Source organism: Prionailurus viverrinus, chromosome B3 (assembly GCF_022837055.1).
Source record: "Prionailurus viverrinus isolate Anna chromosome B3, UM_Priviv_1.0, whole genome shotgun sequence".
Taxonomy (NCBI): domain Eukaryota; kingdom Metazoa; phylum Chordata; class Mammalia; order Carnivora; family Felidae; genus Prionailurus; species Prionailurus viverrinus.
The window spans coordinates 44517645-44538771 of record NC_062566.1 but is presented as its reverse complement, the minus strand read 5'-3'; the positions used below and the strand labels follow the sequence as shown (position 1 = coordinate 44538771).

The following is a 21127-nucleotide window of genomic DNA, read 5'->3' as shown; positions in this document are numbered from 1 at the left end:
TGGTTGCCAGATGAGAGGAGGGGTGATTGGATGGGAAAAACATGTGAACGGGATTATGAGGTACAAAGTTCCATTTATAAAGTAAATAAGTCAGGAAGATATAAAGTATAGCATTGGGAATATAGTCAGTAATGTAATAACTTTGTATAGTAACAGATAATAACTATATTTATTGTGGTAAGCATTTTATAATGTACATGTCAGATCACTATATTGTACACTTGAAACTAATAATACTGTGTATCAACTATACTTCAATTTTAAAAAGTAAATTAAAATATATATATGGGCCTGATTTGGGCTTATATAACAGGGGAAGCAAATGCCAAGCAAAGGGAACAACAAGAGCAAAAACACAGGCTGTAAAAGGGTTTTATCTTATCGTGGACAGGTTGTCCATTCTGCCACACACTCTAGTGTTCTCAGTTCTGTAGTGAGAAGAGAAGAATAAGGGATGAGTCAGAAATGGGACTCTGCCCTTCTGCAGAATTTAGACTTTATTCTGTAGGTTGTAAGAAACTATTGAATATTGAAGACTTTTGAAAAGCATGACATAACCAAATATGATTTAGAAAGAATTCTCTTGCAGTACCAGTATTTAGGATATAGTGAAAGGGGGAAAGCCAGAATTTGATCTAATTAAAAAACTAGTATCCATTCTTCCTATATAAAAAGGTTGTTGGGAGAATCAAATCAAATAAAATCGTTTCTGCATTAGACTCCTGATTGCAAGAACAGGCATTCAGTTAAGCATACCTATATGATGAGAGCTTTACTGTAAGGTTAAAAATAAAAATAAGGAAGGGGCGCCTGGGTGGCTCAGTCGGTTGAGCATCTGACTTCGGCTCAGGTCATGATCTCATAGTCCGCGAGTTCGAGCCCTGCGTCAGGCTCTGTGCTGACAGCTCAGAGCCTGGAGCCTGTTTCAGATTCTGTGTCTCCCTCTCTCTCTGACCCTCCCCTGTTCATGCTGTCTCTCCCTGTCTCAAAAATGAAATAAACATTAAAAGAAATTTAAAAATAAATAAAAATAAGGAAAAGAGGCACCTTGTAGCCAGGCGCAGAAGAAAATTATAGAATATCTCAGCCACATAAATGAAATGAATGAATTTTATAGAATCCAAGGCAGTTTTGAGGAAAAGTCTGTTCTGTTGTGTCTTTATAGCCTCGTCTGTGAATCTGTTTTGGTTGTCTAATTTTAAGCTTAGAGCTAGTCTCCATTTCTGTCCTCACTACCAACTGTCCAACATTCTCTATACACGTTCAGTTTGAGAAAATCTGATTAGGTCTGTTAAATGCATTATCCCTATTTGGACATAGTTTCACACTAGCCTGTCTTAGATTGCCTGGGTTCAGATGCCCTCCCCTGATTCAGTCAAGCAGGGAAGGTCACGTAGCACAGACGACTACTGCATAAGCATTCTTCCCTGGATAAGCATGACAGGTACTATTCCTGGCCTTAGAATATATGACATTTTGCAAACTTCTTTAAAAATGCAGTTATTACAGGAGCGCCTGAGTGGCTCGGTCGGTTAATTGTCCGACTTCGGCTCAGGTCATGATCTCACAGTTGGGGAGTTCGAGCCCCGCATCAGGCTCCTCATTGACAGTGCGGAGCCTGCTTGGGATTCTCTCTCTCTCTCCCTCTCAAAATAAATTAACTTAAAAAAATTTTTTTAATAAAATAAAATGCAATTACTATAAATGAAAGATTTAATGATGGTGTGAGAATACCTAAGCATTGATTTCGGTAAAATGATAATAAAACGTCTCTCATTAGAATTCAGTGAGAATCTATATAAAACATATAGCACAGGGTCTCTTACAAAGTAAGTGCTCAGTAAGTGTTGCTGATGACAATGATGTTAATTAAGTAAAGGGATATTTGAGGGCAATACAAAGGAAGGAAGGAAGGAAGGAAGGAAAGCAAGGAAGGAAAGCTTGACGAAGGGGAGGAGGGGGGAGGAGAGGAGGAAAGGAAGGAGGGAGGGAGAGGGAAGAAGGAAGGAAGGAAGGAAAGAAAGAAAGAAAGAAAGAAAGAAAGAAAGAAAGAAAGAAAGAAAGACAGACATAGCAAATATAGAAAATATTCCTGACAAGTGACAGAACTTGATGTAAAATGATGGGAATGGGAAGGAAACAAAGTGGATGTGTGGGATGAGATGCTGCTATTTAAGGGACTCTAAAATTTTAAGACTGAGAAACTGAGTGATACTATTAAATATTAGACACTGAACAGTTTTCAGAGAAGGTTTGGAGCTTATTTCAGACACTTTGATTTTGAATGCCAGTATAGATCTGTGTAGAAATACTCAGAAAAAAAGTAAGAAATACAAGTGTGAAAGTTTGGAGTGAGGTTAGGACTACAAGTGCACATCCATCCGGGGATGCTGTTAGTAGTTTCACTACAGCAGAGGTTGCATTAGGATGTATGCAAAACAAACCAACCTATGAATATATTTTATTTCACCTGCACAGTGGCTTTTGTTTTGTTTTTTGAAGAAACTACTTGGAAACATTTTAAAATTGGGAGATCTTACATAAAATCTGAATTTCTGGTTTCTTTTGAAAAAATGAGAGGCCCAGCAACATTTTGGGCAAAGATTCCTTCGTGTATCAGAGCCTCCCCATGGTCTGCATCACTCATTTTTATTATTTATGTGGTCTCTGTAGGCACTTGAATTTGAAATCCCTGCTCTTATATCCTCACCAACATCACAAATTTCTCTATAGCTACTTATTAGTTAATAGATATATAATGGTACCATAAAGTTGTTTTGTTTTCCCTGATTTAAATTTTAAGCAGGGCTAAGTGTATTTCCATGTAATAATCTGTCTGTAGTCCTCATGATTAAATTATTAGTCTCCTTTAGCCAGTTATTGAGAGAAGTCCTAATAATAAAAATCCACATTTCTATCCATGCTCTTAGAGTTTGTATAGTAGGGTTTGTTTTTTTTAATCAATTATACATACATATTTTTCATTTGGATAAAATTAGCAGCTTACTTTCAAAAGAAAATCGTATGTACTCGGAAGCTCATCATTGCCTAAATAATCCTAATGTTTCCTTAAATGCATTTATTTTCTTTTTCTTAGAGAATGGTTTTGTGTGACTTTCTTTTATCTCCTTAAGAGAGACTTGATCATTTTTCCATCAGGAAAGCAATTGGCAGAGTTGTATAGCTAAAAATTAGTATACCTTTCAGCAAACAAGACCAACATTAAGACAATGAATAGCTTCTTAATTTAAAAGACTAGAATTGGGATATCAGAGCTGGAAAAAACCTTAGATATTACCTCTTTTAATGGATAAGAAAAATTAAGAGTCAGAAGTATAAGTAACTTACCCAAGATCACACAGCTATTTATACCAAAAGGAAAATGCTATTATTTTTTTAAATGTTATATTACAGCATAAATTGTAGATCACTTCTAAACTTGTTTCCTATAACACATTTTCCTTGCTTATAGTGTCAAGTACTCATCCCTGGTGGCACTTGCCTTCATAATTCGTCCCACAGCTCTCATTCCATGGATACCTTTGGTCTTCAGACATTTCTGGCAAGAACAGAAAAAGCTTGATCTTATTCTGTATCAGTTTTTACCTATAGGGTAAGTATGGCTACAATCCATCTATTAATTTTAATAACCTAAATAGATTATGAACAAGATTTTACATTTGTAGTCAATTATTATATCTTTTAATGTCAATGAGAATTGTCAGACTAAGGAAACAATATTTCCAAATTTATATTTTATATTTTTATATTTATGATTATGGTTAATAGTAATTAATTTGCTTCAGTGGGATTCTTTGCAATTTTTCTAATTTAGAACTTTTTATACTTCATTTCCTAAATGTTTCTTAAATACATTTTAGAAATACGTGATTCTTTTATATTTGTGTAAGGCTTTATAATTTATAATGTGTATTTAAGTATTATTTCATGATCACAATTCTTGGATCTAGACAATGTAGGTATTTTTAGTTTGTAGTAGAGGAAACAGACAAAATTAAAAACGAGTTAGCTAGAGTCATTGGTTGGTAGCTGTGATAGAACTGGGATTGAAACCCATGTCTTCTGTGCTCAGTTCACCAGCATATATACTAAAGTTAGGGGGGCACCTGGGTGGCTCAGTCAGTTAAGCATCCAACTTCGGCTCAGTGCATGATCTCACAGTCAGGCTCTGTGCTGCCAGCTCAGAGCCTGGAGCCTGCTTTGGATTCTCTGTCTCTGTCTCTGTCTGCCCCTCCCCCACTCGCACTCTGTCTCTCTCTCTCTCTCTCTCTCCCTCTCTCTTTCTCAAAAATAAACAGTAAAAACAAAAAAGTTTATACTAAAATTGGAACAATACAAAGAAGATTAGCATGGCCCCTGTGCAAAAAACAACCCGTTTCTTCTAATTTTGAGCTCCTAGGATCATACGTATCCCAAGTATCTAGTAGAGTATCCAAAACAATTATTTATTGAAAGGGCTGCATGCATTCTGACTCTTATAACAGTAATTTTTTTAATATACTAGTATTCACTCTGTCTGAGTATTTTTGGGTAGGAATCAAAAAGGGCTAAATCATCTGGAAGCCAAGTTGCCACTGCTGTCATTTCTCAGATTAACATTGTTTTTAATGTATTATATTCATTCAGTAAATATTTGTTTAATCCTAGTATGTGCCAGGTACTGTCCCAGGTGCCAGAGATATAGCAACTTAACAAAGTCCCTGCCTTTATGAAATTTATATTGTAGTGGGAGAAGACCATTAAAAACATGAGTAATATATATTTGTCAATTGATAATACATGCTATAGGGAAAAATAACAAGAGATAAGCATAGAATGCTAGTGTAGGAGGGAAGCAGTTATTTTTTATAGGGTAAATGGGGATAAGGTGACATTGGAGCCAAAACCTAAAGGAATTGAGATAATGAGATAAGGAAAGAATATTACAGGCAGAGACCAGCAAGTGCAAAGACCTTGACATAAGGGTGTATTAGGCATTTTTGAGGAACAGCAATGAGACTGAGCTAAAGGAAAGTGAGTTTGGAAGAACATGATAAATGAGGTCAGAGAGACAGCAGAGGCTCAGATCATGTAGGCTTTTACACAGGGAGATGAAAAGCCTTTTTTCTCTCATCAGCAATACGATGTATAGTTTATTCATTCAACAAGTATTGATGTTTTGTATCAAGCATTTGATGATTCAAAAGTGAGGAAGATGCAGTGTCTGCTCCCAAGGTCAAAATTGGTGGGGGGGAAAGAGATATAACAATAATTCTTGACCAGCAATATAAAGTGTTCTAAGTAGTTATATAACAAAAATGTTATAGGAAAAAAGATAATAAAAAGCCTAATTCTGCTTGAAGGGGAAACATTATATTGGGAAACATTTATAAAGTAGGGGAAGTTTTAAATAACATCAAACATGAACATGAGTTTGCCAGGTCTAGGGAATCAGCATGCTTCAAGTTGTAAAGGCCTGAAGGAGCCTATTCATATAGATCAAATACTTGTTTATTTTGAAGGGAAATATAGGAAAGAACAAATGAGATAATGTATATGAAAATACTTTGAAATTGTACAGTGCATGACAAATATGATTCACAGTCCTAATTAGTCTTACACTCTCAAGTATTGGTACATAGAGTTTGGCCCTAGCCAAAAGCCTTTTATGTATTAAGGACACTTTATTTTTTTTTAATGTTTTTTTAAGATTTATTTTAAGAGAGAGGGAGAGAGAGAGAATCCCAACCAGGCTCCACTCTGTCAGCGCAGAGCCTGACATGGGGCTCAAACTCACAAACTATGAGATTATGACCTAAGCCAATATCAAGAGTCAGACACTAAACCAACTGAGCCACCCAAGCGCCTCATGCATCCTTTCAAAACCAGTTGCAGCGTGCCTGGCTGGCTCTGTTGGTAGAGCATGAAATTTGATCTTAGGGTCATAGTTCAAGCCCCACATTGGGGGTAGAGTTCACTTTAAAAAAAAAAACAACAACACAAAATTCATCTAATCTAAACACTCCCACTTTGTAGATGAGGCAGTGGAGGTTCAGGGAAGAAAATGATACCTGCAAGCTCTTTTGGCTGATCAGGGTCAGAACTGGGACTAGAACCAAAAACCTCTACACCTTGGGCTTTTTATTTTGAAAAAAAGAAAAGAAAAAACAAGCAAACAAACAAAAAAACAGTTGCATATCCAGACAAGAATAGTATCTCTAAATATGGAGAAAAATCTCTTTAGTCTTAGGAAAATTTCTAATATGTATGGACCTACTTCTTTTTGCCTTTTACATGACCTTGAGAATTTGGGACATCATTTTGTCATTCATTCTGTAAAATCAAACATAATTCAGTTGTCTTTCAGCTGCCACATTCTCTCACCAACAATTAGCAAGACAAAAACATAGTATGGGACATCATTATAGATCATGTAGACATTAAGGAGATAAGAGGATAATATGAACAACTTTTTGCTAATAAATTTGACAACTTAAATAAAATAGATGAATTCCTAGGAAAATACAACTTACCAAAACTGGCAAAAGAGAAAATAGTAAATATGAATAGTACCATATATAATAAAGTGAATTTGCAATTAAGAACTTAAAGAAATGCCAGGCTCAGATGGCTTAACTGGTGAATGCTACCATATATTTAAGGAAGAAAAAACATTAATCCACACAAAATATTCCACAGAATAGAAGAAAAAAAAATTCCCAACTCCTTTAATGAAGATCCCATACCCTTGATCCCCAAATCTGACAAGGAACCTTGCAAGAAAAGTCAATTATAAATCAATCTCTCTCATGACTATGAATGCAAAAATCTAAACAAATCTTACCAAATTGAATCTACTGATATATTAAAAAGGAGAATGAATACATAACCAAGATTGGTTTTAGCCCAAGAATGTGAAGTAGGCTTAGTATTTGAAAATCAATCAGTATGAGTCATGACATTAACAGAATAAAGGAAAAAATATATCTATCTTAGTAGGCACAGAAAAGCCATATGATAAAATTAAAAGCCTATTCATGATGGGAGAGAAGGGAAGAACCATTAGAAAATGTGTAATAGAAGGGGTCTTCATTAACATGACAAAGATTTCTATAAAATGTTACAGCAAAATCACACTAAGTCTTGAAGCACTGAAATCCTTTTTTCCGGAGACTGGAGACAATACATGTATGCTCATTATTTCCATTGCTGTTTAACAGTATATGTACTAGCTAGTGCTGTAAGGCAAGAAAGACAAATATTTGGAAAAAAAGAAGTAAAACTATATGGCATGACTGTATGTAGGAAATCCAAAAGAATCTAAACAATTAGGATTAGTAAATAAATTCAGCATGCTCACTGGATACAAGGTCAATATATGAATACTGATTGCCATTTGTATACTAAAACTAGTGGGTAGTCTCAATGTATCTTGCTATAAAATATGTATTAATTACAAAAGATAATTTTACAGTAGAGAAACTTGACAGATACTTCCTTAATCAAGTGATCAAAGTTAAGGGGCCCAAGGCTGGCTCAATCGGTAGAGCATGCAATTCTTGATCGCAGGGTTGTGGGTTTGAGCCCCACATTGGGTGCAGAGATTACTTAAAAATAAAAAATCTTAAGTAAATAAATAAATAAATTTTTTGGAAGTGATCAAAGTTAACATTGCCAGTAATTGGAGAGGTCAGTATCATGAAACTCCTGATTAGAAGCAGAGAAAACACCTTGACCCTTCTGTGGTATTACTGCCATAATGCATAGCCTGAATCTAATCATGAGAAAGCATCAGGCAAACCCAAAGTGACATACATTTTAGAAAATAAACTGACTTGTATTCTTCAAATATGCCAGTCATGAAAGATAAGGAAAGATTAAGTAAATATTCTAGATTAAAGGAGACTACAGACATACAACAAGTGAATACAAAAAATAATCAGGGTTTTCTTTTTCTTTGTATAAAGGACACTATTGGGCCAATTGGCAGAACCTGAACAAAGTGTAAATTAGATAGCCATAAAAATTTAATATTAATTTCCTGGTTCTCATTATTTGTGGTTTATGTAAGAGAATTTTCTTATTTTTAGGAAATACCACTAAAAGTATAGAGATGAAGGCGAATGATGTCTGCAACTTATTAAACAGTTAAGGAAAAAATGCATATTTAAAGAGAGGAAAGAAAAAGATAAAGCAAATATGTAAAATGTTAATTTTTGGGGAATCTAGGTGAAGTATATATGGGAATTCTTTATACTATTCTTGCAACTTTTCTCACTCAGAATTATGTCAAAATAAAAAAAGGAAAACTATAATTTACAGTGGCATCAAAAAACATCAGATTTCTATGAATAAAATAATGAAAGGTGTACAAGAACTCTACACAGGAAGTTATAAAACTTGGGGAGAAACTAATGAAGACCTAAATAAATGGAAGAGTATATATATTATCTTCATGGACAGAAGACTCAATATTTTAAAGATATCAGTTCTCTCCAAATTGTGATCTATATATTAAGTGCAATTCCAACTAAAGCCCAGTATGGGGTGTGTATGTGTATGAAGAGATAAAGCTGATTTTAAATTTTTCAGTGGAATGCAAAATACCAATATTAGCTAAAAGAATCATAGAAAAAAAATGTTGGAAGACTTACACTAATAGATATTAAGACTTATTACAAAGTTACAGTAATTAAAATAACTTAGAATTATTGCAAGGTAAAACAAATAGACTGGTGGAACACAATAGTCCAGCAACAGGCCTAGACATATAGTCGCTCATTTATAACAACAGTGATAAGGCAGTAGAGAAAGGATAATTTTTTTCAATAAATATATAATTAGCTGGATATCCATTTGGGAAAAAATTAACTTTAACTCCTCTTCCCATAAGCAAATAAATGAATGAATAAATATCCAAAAGAATTATAGATCTTAACGTAAAGGTAAGAGAGTGGCACTTCTTCAGGATATGATAGAATATCTCCATGAACTTGAGGCAGGCAAAGATTTCCTAAATAGAATATAGTTAAGTATTAAATATAAAGGAGAAGATAAATACATTTGAATACATTAATATTTAAGACTTTTGTTCATCAGATTCACCGCTGAGAGTGAAAAAGCAAGCCACAGACCAGAAGATATATGCAATACAAAAAACATCACCAAGAAAAAAATTCCAATCAATTATATACAGAACTTGTAAAAATCTGCAAGGTAGCAATAGAAAATTGATTAAAAGACCTGAACTTCAAAAGATAAAATTTAAGTGGCCAAGAAGTATAAAGATACTCACCTCATTAGTCATCAAAGAAATGTAAATTAAAACCATCATGACATGCTAGTGTACATCTACCCAAATGGCCTAAAAAGATACAGAGCCCTTACATATTCCTGTGGGAATATAAATTGATACAACCACTTTGGAAAACTGTAAGAATTTATTAAGGCTGATTGCACCTAAACCCTAGGGTCCAGTAATTTCAATCCTAAGTATATACTCAGCAGAAATGTATATGGGAAACAAAAGTTGCATAAAAGAACATTCATAGCACTGTTAAAAAAGGGAAGCATAGTGTTCATCAACAGAATACATACATTGTGGTATGTTATTCGTATTCAGTGGAATACTATATAGTATTGTAAATGAATGAGCTACTGAAATATACAAAAAACTGTGGCTTAATCTCATAAACATAATGATCGAAGGAAACTGGACATAGTACATATAGTGTGATTTCATTTTTGTAAAACTCAATAAAAGGCAAAACATCTACACTATCAGAAGTCAGGATAGTAGTTACCCTTGGGAAGAGAGTGGAGATTGGTTGGAAAGATGAAGAAGCCTTTTGAAGTGCTTCTAATGCTCCATATCCTGTAATCTATATGACAGTTACACAACTGTGTTAACATAGTGATGATTCATGAAAGCTTATATTCATAGTGTACTTTTCTGTGTATATGTTTATGGTAGGCAGCCTCTGAGATGGCCCCCATTGATCCCATGCCCTTGATATTCATGTACTTGTGTAATTCCCTTCCTTTGAGCATGTGCTGGACATTTTGACTCCATTCTGACAAGTAGAAATGTGGCAGAAGGGATGACACTTCCAACATTGGGTTATAAAAGGACTGTGGCATCCAGGTTGGTGCCCACCTTACTCTGTCTTGGCTGGCTCACCCTGAGGTGCCGATCTCCATGTTAGGAGGTAGTCTTAAGAAAAAGGTCACATGTGGGAGACTGATCCCTGATCTCGACAGCCATGTGAGAGAGTGTGGAAGCAAATTTCCCCACCAGGACCAGTGAAGCTTTCAGATGAAACTGTAGCCCCAGCCAACATTTTGACAGTTCATGAAAGACTCTGACTCAGAGACACCAGCTAAGCTCCACTTGGATTCTTGACCCACAATACTGTAAGATAATAAATGTTCATAGTTTTAAGTTGCCAGGTTGTGGGCTAATTTTGTACAGCAATAGATAATACAGTGTTTATTAATTTAGAAACTTTCCTTAAATACAGCCACTGTCAGTGGAAGATCTTTCAACATGTGTAAATCCACATTCAGTTGGCAAAATTATAAAGCATTTTTAAAGTGACTTTTGATGCCAAGCATTTGCGAAGCCATATGCCAACATTGGATTTTCAGTAGGTTCAGAATATTAATCACTCTTCTGTTTTGTTTTTCAGATTTATCACTTTAAGTTTGTCCCTGATAATTGATCGGGTTTTTTTTGGTCAAGTAAGTAAAAACATATTAAACTAACAGCTATTTTTAATTTAACCATTTATTACACTAAAAACTCAACCTGACTTCTTAATCTGCGAATATTTGGGAACACAGGCAAATCACTTTTTTAAAATTTTATGGGATACATTAAAAAAAAGCTATTGGCATATACCTTTCATTCAATTTGCTGTGCTTTCTATAAAACATAATTTTGTATTCCTAGTTGAAGTTAAAAGGAGTCTATTTTATGACATTTTTGTCAAGTTTGTACAATTAAGTCAGGTTTGTTAACAATAAAGGTTAACTTTTTAAATGATTTTAATTGACCCCAAGTTAATCATTCAGAATTCCAAATTAATCCAAATACTCTCTATTCTTCAAGCATTTTGTTTGACATTTTTTTTTAAATTTTTTTTTTCAACATTTATTTATTTTTGGGACAGAGAGAGACAGAGCATGAACGGGGGAGGGGCAGAGAGAGAGGGAGACACAGAATCGGAAACAGGCTCCAGGCTCTGAGCCATCAGCCCAGAGCCTGACGTGGGGCTCGAACTCACGGACCGCGAGATCGTGACCTGGCTGAAGTCGGACGCTTAACCGACTGCGCCACCCAGGCGCCCCTTGTTTGACATTTTAATGTCATGACTGTTGGTAATGGCCTTTGGTTGTTTTAAGTTCCTTGATTTTAAGTCACTTAGGGGCTCTGGAATCAAACGGACACAGTTTGAAAGCTAGTGCCCTCATTATTACCTATGTGACCTTGGATAAGTTATGTACCTTTCTTGCCATATTATGTACCTTCCCTATCTGGAAATAACTGTGGTATCTGTCTCATAAGGCTGAAGAGTTAAATGAGATACTGCATGTAAAGGCTTACTTACTTACAACAGTGCCTGGGAGAAATGACCACTTACTGTTACCTGCTGTTGTTGATGTTACTATCTTCTTTGTGCTTTAATTCAAATGGTAATGTTTTCAAAGCTTTATCTTAATAATGTGTGATATCATAAGGTACTAAAGTTTTGAATATCAGTAACACACATACTCATATAAAAACTATTTTTGAGGATCTTTATCTATTATTGCATGTAAAACTTATATTATCAAAATACACATCAACATTTAATCATGCTTTCTTAAACTGCAGAAACTAGCTTATAAACCAAAAGAACATATTAAAACTTGGAATTTAAAAAAATGAATAAAGAATGATTTCATGGGGCACCTGGGTGGCGCAGTGGGTTGAGCGTCCGACTTCAGCCAGGTCATCATCTCGCGGTCCGTGAGTTCGAGCCCCGCGTCAGGCTCTGGGCTGATGGCTCAGAGCCTGGAGCCTGTTTCCGATTCTGTGTCTCCCTCTCTCTCTGCCCCTCCCCCGTTCATGCTCTGTCTCTCTCTGTCCCAAAAATAAATAAACGTTGAAAAAAAAAATTAAAAAAAAAAGAATGATTTCATGTGGTCATTAGTCAAAATTATTAGTATAAACTATCATCTTTTTTTTAACTTCATTCCTGATTTAATGCCAAGATTCTGCCAAATTCTCTAATGCCAAAGATTCATACCTGGCACTAATACAATTCTATTTCTTTTTCCATCAACTATCCCAGTGGACCCTGGTTCAATATAATTTTTTGAAATTTAACGTGCTACAGAATTTGGGAATGTTTTATGGTTCTCATCCATGGCATTGGTACTTCAGTCAAGGATTTCCAGCTGTTTTGGGTACTCACTTACCATTCTTTATTCATGGCTGCTTTCTGGCCCCAAAGAGGTACCGAATACTTTTGGTAACTATACTGTGGACACTGCTAGTTTACAGGTGAGATTCTATTTGTGCAAATAATTAGACTTTTTTAATGCTACCAAGAAATTAACTAAATTCTTCAAAAAGTAAACTGTCTTCTGGAGATGTGTTAACTCATGATTCGTTACTGATATTATTTAGCAGACAGAAAAGATAATAATTATGCTGATGCTCAGAATGAATACTTCTGATATCTTTAGTTCACTTGTCAAGGATTACAATCAATTTTTAAGAAGTTGAAAACATTTTATTTGCTTCTAAAAACTGAAACTACCAAAATTTTAAGTACTGAAGGACCAGAGAAATTATATTTTTCAATGAAAATGTATATATCTTTATTCCAAATTTGAGTAATAGGACTTAGTTGGATTGGTAATAGAAATCTTTTTTAGAATGTAATTGTACTTTAGAATTTCACAGTGACATCAAATGTTAGGATTACTTTTAACACATCATCTCATAACTAAAAAAGAGACTGCTTCCTGAGGCATGAAATTCAGTCTCAGTATTTAGAAAAACAGATGTTAACTATATTTCATTTTAAATATATTTATTTCTCAAACTGTCATGTAATATGAGAAAACACTATTTTCTCTTAATATCTGTTTTTATTATAGCATGTTGAGCCACAAAGAATTCAGGTTTATCTATCCAGTTTTACCATTTTGCATGGTGTTCTGTGGTAAGTATTTTTATTTAATATAGAAAAAGTTGTATTTATATAGAAATAGTTAAGACAATAAATTTTCCATAAAACACGAAAATAGTTTTTAACTAAGCTAAATGAGAAATTCCTAATTACAAATTATACTACTGCAGTATTCCTTTTGCAGCCTACTTTTTCCTGTGTCCTGTAATGTGAAATAAAAACAGGATTTAATATCCAAAGCCTTTGGGTGGTAATATTTCTGGCTGTTAGAAATCTTTCCCTATAAAGTAATGGAATAGGTCTATTTAGCATTTTAAGTTTATGATTAGACTATGAAATTCTTCATTCCATAAATAAAAAATATATTTATAGCTGTTGAAACTACTTTTTAATGTTTCTTTGTACACATCTACCCCTTTAAGACTCACTCTAATGCCTATGCAATTTTTAAAGTGATGCATACCTCTGATTTTATTTTTGACCTTTTCTCCATTTTTCCACTAGGTCTTTGCAGTAATTTTTTTTTTTACATATGACTTGTACAAAGTCTTCTATTCCTCAACTCTGGAAAATGTGAATTTTTACATTGGTTGGTTTGGAAAAACTGAAATTGAAACTACTAACTGCAAGTTTAATTCAGAATAAATGACTGTTGGCTTCTTTCAAATCACTAAAAAAAAAAAAAATCACTGAACTAGGGAGGGAAGAAGTAAGTAATCAACTGAGACTGGAGGCTGGGAAAAACTAGGTAGTCAATGGCATCAAACTTTTTACTTAAAAAACAAAACAAAACAAAACCAAAAAACAGCAAACCACCCAAGGTTAAGCAGCCACCTTTGACCAAGTATACATCATGTACAGATCTCAGATGTACTGTCTTCAGTTGATAGACACACACACACACACACACACACACACACACACACACACACAATCTAAATATTTGATACATCTGAAGTACTGAAACCAAAGGTCATTTGTGTCTCTATAGTCTTACGTCATATAAAAATGCAGGCACAAAAATATAGGCATCAAACAGAACAGCTATTTGGCAAGTCTTAAGAATACTGGGGCCATTCACCAGAGCAAATCTGTTTATGAACCACTATTCAGATTTAAATTTTTGCTTTACAATGATGTGAATTGGAGTTAAAGTTATAAATTGTTTGGTTTTTGCCCAGGTATATTGCCATACTGGAGGACAAATATTTGTGTGTGGTGTTGTTGTTTGGTTAATTTAGGAATTTGGTTTCATTCCATTTGTATAATTTGAGTTTTTCCAGCATTCCACTTCTGTGCCTTCTGTCTTTAGAGAATGTTTTAGAGAAAGACTGAGTTGTGTGAATCCTCATTCCCAGTCCAAAACAATGAATTGTTTAAATGGCAGGTTCCTCGTGACATTTCCAGTCCCAGAGATTGAGATAAAATGCTGATGAGGGCTGAAGAGATCCCCTTCTAATGAACGATAATCAGCCTTTGTGCCATCCTGTGTCCACTCAGAAGGATCCCTAAAGGACCAGGAACTAGCAAAACCCCTCATCTTCTCAGAGAAGTGATCTTTTCCTGTGGATACATGTATCTACAGTCCTTGAATTAGACCTAAAGATTCTAATTCCTAGGAGACGTCTTTTCCCACTAAGAGTCCATAGTGAACCAACAGACATTAATCTTTGGATGTTCAGGAACAGTAGCAGGCAGTAGTTCTCTTTGGAGTTGTTTTAAATGGTCCAGTCTGTGTCATGAAATTTTGAGTTTTATTATATCTCAAATCTCAGTTTTTGTTCTTTTGTGACCTCTTTTAACCTGATTTTTATATAAACACAACTCCATCAATTGCTATGTAACAGCCACCTTTTAGTGGCTTAAAACTTCACTTATTATGTCTGTAGTTGGCACACTGTCCATTCCACCACATTCTTTTGGTCAAAGCAAGTCGCAAATCCAGGCCAGATTCGAGAGGAGAGATAAACTTCAGGCTCAGGTAGGGACTGGACACATGAAGAGGAAAAACTGCAGCCATTTTTTCAATCTCCAATAATTTCTCTTGCCTAATTTGAATTTCCCTGAGTACTGTTCAAAATAGGACCTAACTCTGGAAAACATATCTTCTATATTTGGCTCTTATCCTTAGTGATCTAACCTTGTGCGTCAGTTTCCTCATCTGTTAAGACAGGTGCCATCGGCCTAGTAACATTGAAATTTTTAGTTGAACCTCTGTCATTTGTGCTGATGAGGTTCCTAACATCTGCTACTAATTCTACATTGAGTATCTGCTTAATTTGTTTCTACCAAAGTGGCCAATGCAAACTTGCTGATCTCTGATTAGGCCACTTTGTTTCTCCATATACTATTTTTGTCAAAATTGCACATGCCTGTTGTTTCAAAAGCCATTCCCTGAGTTTGTTTTAAAAAACAATGGTTCCCTTCCCACCCTCCCAGTTCCCCTTCTCAGAATTACTTAAACTCTTTTAGGTGGTTTGATATTCATCTCTTTAAATAAAATGCTCATAATGCCTTTAAACATCTTTGTTTTTGGCATTATTTAGGACTTCTCGCCATGAAGATGAAAATAGCTTTATTTCCTCAGCAAAGTAGGAAAACAAAATTCTTCCTGATACCATCCTCTGTGCCCAATATTCTTATTACTCTTATTCTTAATAAAGTCTCCTTTCAAATAAAAATAAAGCCTCTCTTTCCCAGGCCCATTCTCCTGTATGTTACATTACAGAATTAAACCACCCTTTTTCTCATGTAAACACTGAATTTAAGTTAACCTAACAGCTTTCCTAGAGTATTTCAAAATGAAAAGTTCAACACAGAGAAACACCTCTGGTTGGTAGAACCTGGTGGATCAGGAATATACAGCCCCTTACTTTCTCATCCTCTCCATTACAATGAACCTTACCTTGGGAAGAAGGAACTCATCAGTTACTGCTTAAGAATACAGATTGTAACATTAAGTATCCAAAACTTAAAAAGTAATTGTGTATATCAAGATAAATCATGTGATGATTAGAAGATACGTCTGAGTAAAAAAAGAACCAACTCATGCAGGGCCTTCTTTGCATATTCAAGTTTTTAGATTTTATCCTGGAGAGTGGTCAACTGGGACATAATGGTTTAACAATAGTCTGATAGTGATTGGATAAGAACCCAGTGTGTGTATTATAAAAATATACTCATGGTACAAAAAGACAAAACCCTATAGTTGTCACCCTCTGAATAATCTAGCCCCATTTCCCAGAGAGAATTTTCACTTTCTTATAAATTCTTACAAAAACTTCCTGTATACCCTTTTTTATGTACCTTTGTTGGCATAGGTAACAGAAGAAAATTAAATATTCTGGGATGTTATTTAGCACTGAGTTAGAATTTATGGTAGGCCTGCCCCTATTCATGGCTCACTTTCCACAATATCAGTTACCTGCAATAAACTGTGGTTCAGAAGTACATGATCTCCTTTCTGACCATCCTGAGGTCAGTAGTAGCCTAATGCTACGTCACAATGCCTGTGTCATTCACCAGACTTCATCTCATCACATAGGCATTTTATCATCTCACATCATCACAAAGAGGATGGCTACAGTACAATAAATTTTGAGACCACGTTCATACAACTTTTATTATAGCATACTGTTATAATTGTTTAGTATTAGTTATTGTTAACTTCTTACCATGCCTAATTTGTACGTTAAACATCATAGGTATGTAGGTATAGGAAGAGTATAGGGTTCTCAACTATCAGCAGTTTTAGGCATCCAGTGGGAGTCCTGGAATGTATCCCCCGCAGAGAAGGGAGGACTACTGTATGTGAAGTGAAGGAATCTGTATCCTGACAAGTAGTCACTGGGTTCTTACCACATCTTTATTCTCGTAGAAATTACATGATAGGCTGACAGATTTCTGTAAGTGGTTTATAGAACAGATAGAAAGCTCCCAGAATCTTCAGTAATTGGGAGAGAGGTCTCACATTTCAGGTTAGGTAATGCTTACTTACATTACATTGTGAGGATTATTCCTTTCAGAAGCTAGTTCACTTTAGGGTGGATCCTTTCAATGAGAGCCGCATCTCCATATTATTTGTACATACAATTATGTAAACTTACTGGGCAGCAGTTACTAGGATCTTGTTAATTGCCTCTTTAAAATGGTGAAGAAACCATAGTACTTCCCTGTAAGAAAACCATGGATCCTAAGCTTCTCCTGTGGCACAGACTAGCACTGTAGCTATACTATATTTCCAACTCTCCCTTTAACAACTCCAGTTTCAGAAATCCCCTTGGAAATGTTCAATGTCAGTTTGAAAACCCTCAGTATTCAAATTCAAGTCTGTTCAACGGTTCATTCTTTCCTTCTCTTCCCAGCATTTTCTATGTATTATTTCTACAAATAATATGGAGACTGAATTCTCTCTGAAAGAATCCATCCTAAAATCACCACAAAGAAATAGAAGCATTACCTAACTTAAGACTCCTCTCCTTACTGAAGAAGCTGGAAATACAAGCACATTTTCTTCCAGCATTCTACCTCAAATGCCATTTTTACAACATTCACCACCATGTACTCCAGTTTTGTATCAGTCACTCATAACATTGTCTCCCTAATGCCAGTTTCTGAAAAACTTTAAGGAACATTTAGTGAATGAACAAATTGTTAACTAGTGTACCACTTCCCAGATGCCCAAGTTATACTTTATTTGAATATTCCTGAGGGCAAGCTGTCTTCTAAAGTACCTTGCCAGGATAGACTTGATAGCTTTTTGTAATCTGAGGCACTAGGTGACAGGGATGTGTGATACTCCAACTGATGAACAGAATGAACTACAGCTAATGTTATCTAAAACATTTCCTTGAGGAACAAAATTGGGTATCTAAGATTTCCTGCACAAATTTGATTCAGCTATCAAGTAAGTGGCAGGTATCAAATGTCTTGGAATAGATGAAGTTATTTTCATTATTATTTTCAATAGCTGTATTTTCAATTATATTGTTTATATGCATTGTTATCTATAATCTTCAAAGCAACGAATACAGATAAAAGAAAAGCTATTAAGGCCCCGTATCTAATTAACATTTAAGTGTACAATGAAAGGCATCTTCAGTTTTTCCTAAACTGAATGTTAACAGTTTTCTTAATCTGCAACAATGGTAACTTGAAAGAATGAGTGTCTTCAGTTAGTGTCAAGTACTAGATGTGATTCAAGTGAAATGCAGATCTTAATTTACTCCTGTTTTTGAAACAATCCCTCCTAGGCCAACCTTATGTTAATGTCCTTATATGGGAATAGTTCAAAATTAATTTTATTCATGTTCAATTGTTTTTAGTGATTGAGCCAAGGTGAAACAGCTGATAACAGTCAATTAGGTGATAATCATGGAAAACAGTGCCTTGGCCCCAGTGGGAATTAGTGCTAAAATTTCAGGCAAGCCACAGACTAGATTCTGGGTACCCAAATTCCAAAAGAACAATGATCTAATTCCAGGAGACAGTACATGTGGATGGAGAATGAACAAAATGGCAAGAAAGCTTTTTCTTTCCCAGTGTAAAGGCCTGTTATTTTATGGTATTTTCATCAGATCCTAATGTGCTCATTATCAATGATTATTACTGGGGAGCAGGACTATAGGAGGAGGACAGGGGACTTCTACTTTTCATTTACTCTGTTCTGCTTGGGGTTTTTTGCCACATGCAAGAGTTATTTTACAAATGGAAAAAGTGTTCAGCATCTCCAAATTGCCCAACATTGTAGCAAAAGACATAGTTCTTTCAGAAAACGATATCCATCCATGCCACCAAACATATAGGAACTACTGAAAATCTCCCCAGTGGTTTATTTTTCTAAGAGGATACTCTGCTGGTCTTCGTCCAGAATTACTGAGACTATATGTATGCAATCCAATGCTAGTGCTTGGGAGATGAAAGAGAAGAGATAGGTAAACAAACTACTATGTACCATGACAAGCACAGGACATACATTTTTCTAATACTTGGAAAAGTTACTGTTATCCCATTTGCAGATGGGAAACCTAATGCTCAGCAAAGGAAAGCAATTTGTGCCAGAGTTAGAATTCAAATCTGGGTCTGTTGGACTCCCTAGCCATACTTTTTCCACTATCATTTTTTCTAGAAAAAGGTCAAGACCAGAGGGCAATGATAGTGAATGGTTTAGAGAAATTATAAAGATCACCTATTGCTTATTTCTTGTTTGTCTATGACAGCATTATAGTTTGTGCTACTTCCATTAAAGATTACAAACGTATCTGCAGTTAACATTTGCTTAGCTATCCTAAAACAAGAGTGCCAGTATTATGGTTCAACATGTCTATCTTCATACAGGGTACTCACTAAACCACCTCAAAACGTGGAAGAAACCAGCACTCAGTTTCCTGTTTTTATCAAATATGCTCCTCGCCTTCTATACTGGTTTAGTTCATCAACGAGGTACTCTTGATGTCATGACTCATATTCAAGAACTCTGTTACAATAATCCCAATATATCTTCAGCCTCAGTGTTTATAATGATGCCTTGCCACTCTACTCCTTATTATAGGTAATACAAATTGTTCCACTATATGCTATTAAGAAAATGAAACTGACTACTTAAATTCCTCAGATTCCTGAGTTTAAATTAACTGACCACTGATCAAGTGATCTCTTTTCCTATCAGTTGTCTCACCTATAAAAATTAGTTAATTCAGTTAGATGATATCCTAATGCTTGAATTAAGTGTTTCTGAGAAATATAACACTAAAATTGCCTTAATTTTGCAGGACAGTTTAAAAGATATCCATTTGGTCCTATGCTTCTGTTCTAAGCTGCATTCATTACCAAATGCCCAATAATGGTACAAGAGTAAACTGCTTTCTTTTAAAAAGTTATACACCTACTTAACCTGGCTTTAAACAATCTCAAGTTAATTTTCCATGTGCATAGTCAACTAAATATCAAAGTTGATATCATTTTAAGGTAACTTAACACTTTTGCAATACTCTGCTTAACTGAATCACCAATGCCGGATCATTGATACACAATTTGGAAAGTTGGGATTGGCTAGCAAAAGCCACCAGTTTGATTTAAGACCCCAAGTATCCCTTCAACTTGAGGCTCACCTACTATATAAAAAAGACCAGAGCTGAGAGTGGGACATTCACTATCTATCCATGCTCATGATAGCAGTAATGCTGCAGACAACAGGAATTCTAAAGGCACCAAGATGCTTTTCATACATGGTTGTAGCAGTTGATGTCTTAGGCTTTGAATAGTTCACCAAGTTCTTATCTTACATTTTTCAAACTGCACAATGGAGCAAAAAATGTCTAATGCCTACTTTGGAGTAGAAGGCTGGCAACTTTTTCTCAGGTGTTTCTATTTTCTCCCTGAAGCAAGATTTTCATCTCCTAAATTATAAAAGTCCATGAAGTGTTAGGTCTTGTGTAAATTTACTTGTATGCATTTCATAGATAACAAAAACCTCTATCACACAGTTATTTTTCCTGAGGCTAAGTTATAAACATGGCTTTTGCATGGTGCAAGCAACTGGCTTAAGTTGTCCTAATTCATCATTCCATCTTTTTTACATGCACTGTAGTCTTTCTATTCCACAATAAAACCATTACTTATTTGGATTTTAATCAGTGAACATATGTTGCTCGGTTACTAAAGCTTATTTAAATAAATCTAAAACAAACAAAAAACAAAAACCACACAGGAAAAAACTTATTTAAAGGATGTGATCCATCCCCTTTCAGAGCAGAAAGGGAAGAAAGCGAGAATCCTTTGTGGTTCATGAAATTTTCTACCTTGCCAATTAAGCCTATGGGGAATTACTCTTATTAACAAGTAACCTACCTGGTCCCAAAGGCCCCTTCCATTCTTGCAAGAGCATACTGTTACAGAAGATGGAGTCTCCCACACTACTTACTATCCCACCTTGAAGTGCCGTTTCA

The 21127-nt window shown here is 35.1% G+C and overlaps 1 protein-coding gene and 1 pseudogene across 3 annotated transcripts in view; both read left to right on the top strand.

Annotated features, from left to right (window-relative positions):
* PIGB (phosphatidylinositol glycan anchor biosynthesis class B) overlaps nt 1–21127 on the top strand; it is a 40886-nt gene that overhangs the window by 18461 nt on the left and 1298 nt on the right. For all 3 annotated transcript variants that reach the window (XM_047861189.1, XM_047861187.1, XM_047861188.1), the window contains 5 exons: nt 3473–3613; nt 10689–10740; nt 12336–12547; nt 13150–13214; nt 19518–19731. In XM_047861189.1, the coding sequence (XP_047717145.1) occupies nt 3473–3613; nt 10689–10740; nt 12336–12547; nt 13150–13214; nt 19518–19731 (684 nt within the window). The remainder of the gene's footprint in view (nt 1–3472; nt 3614–10688; nt 10741–12335; nt 12548–13149; nt 13215–19517; nt 19732–21127) is intronic.
* Nucleotides 4316–4410, top strand: LOC125169194 (uncharacterized; annotated as a pseudogene).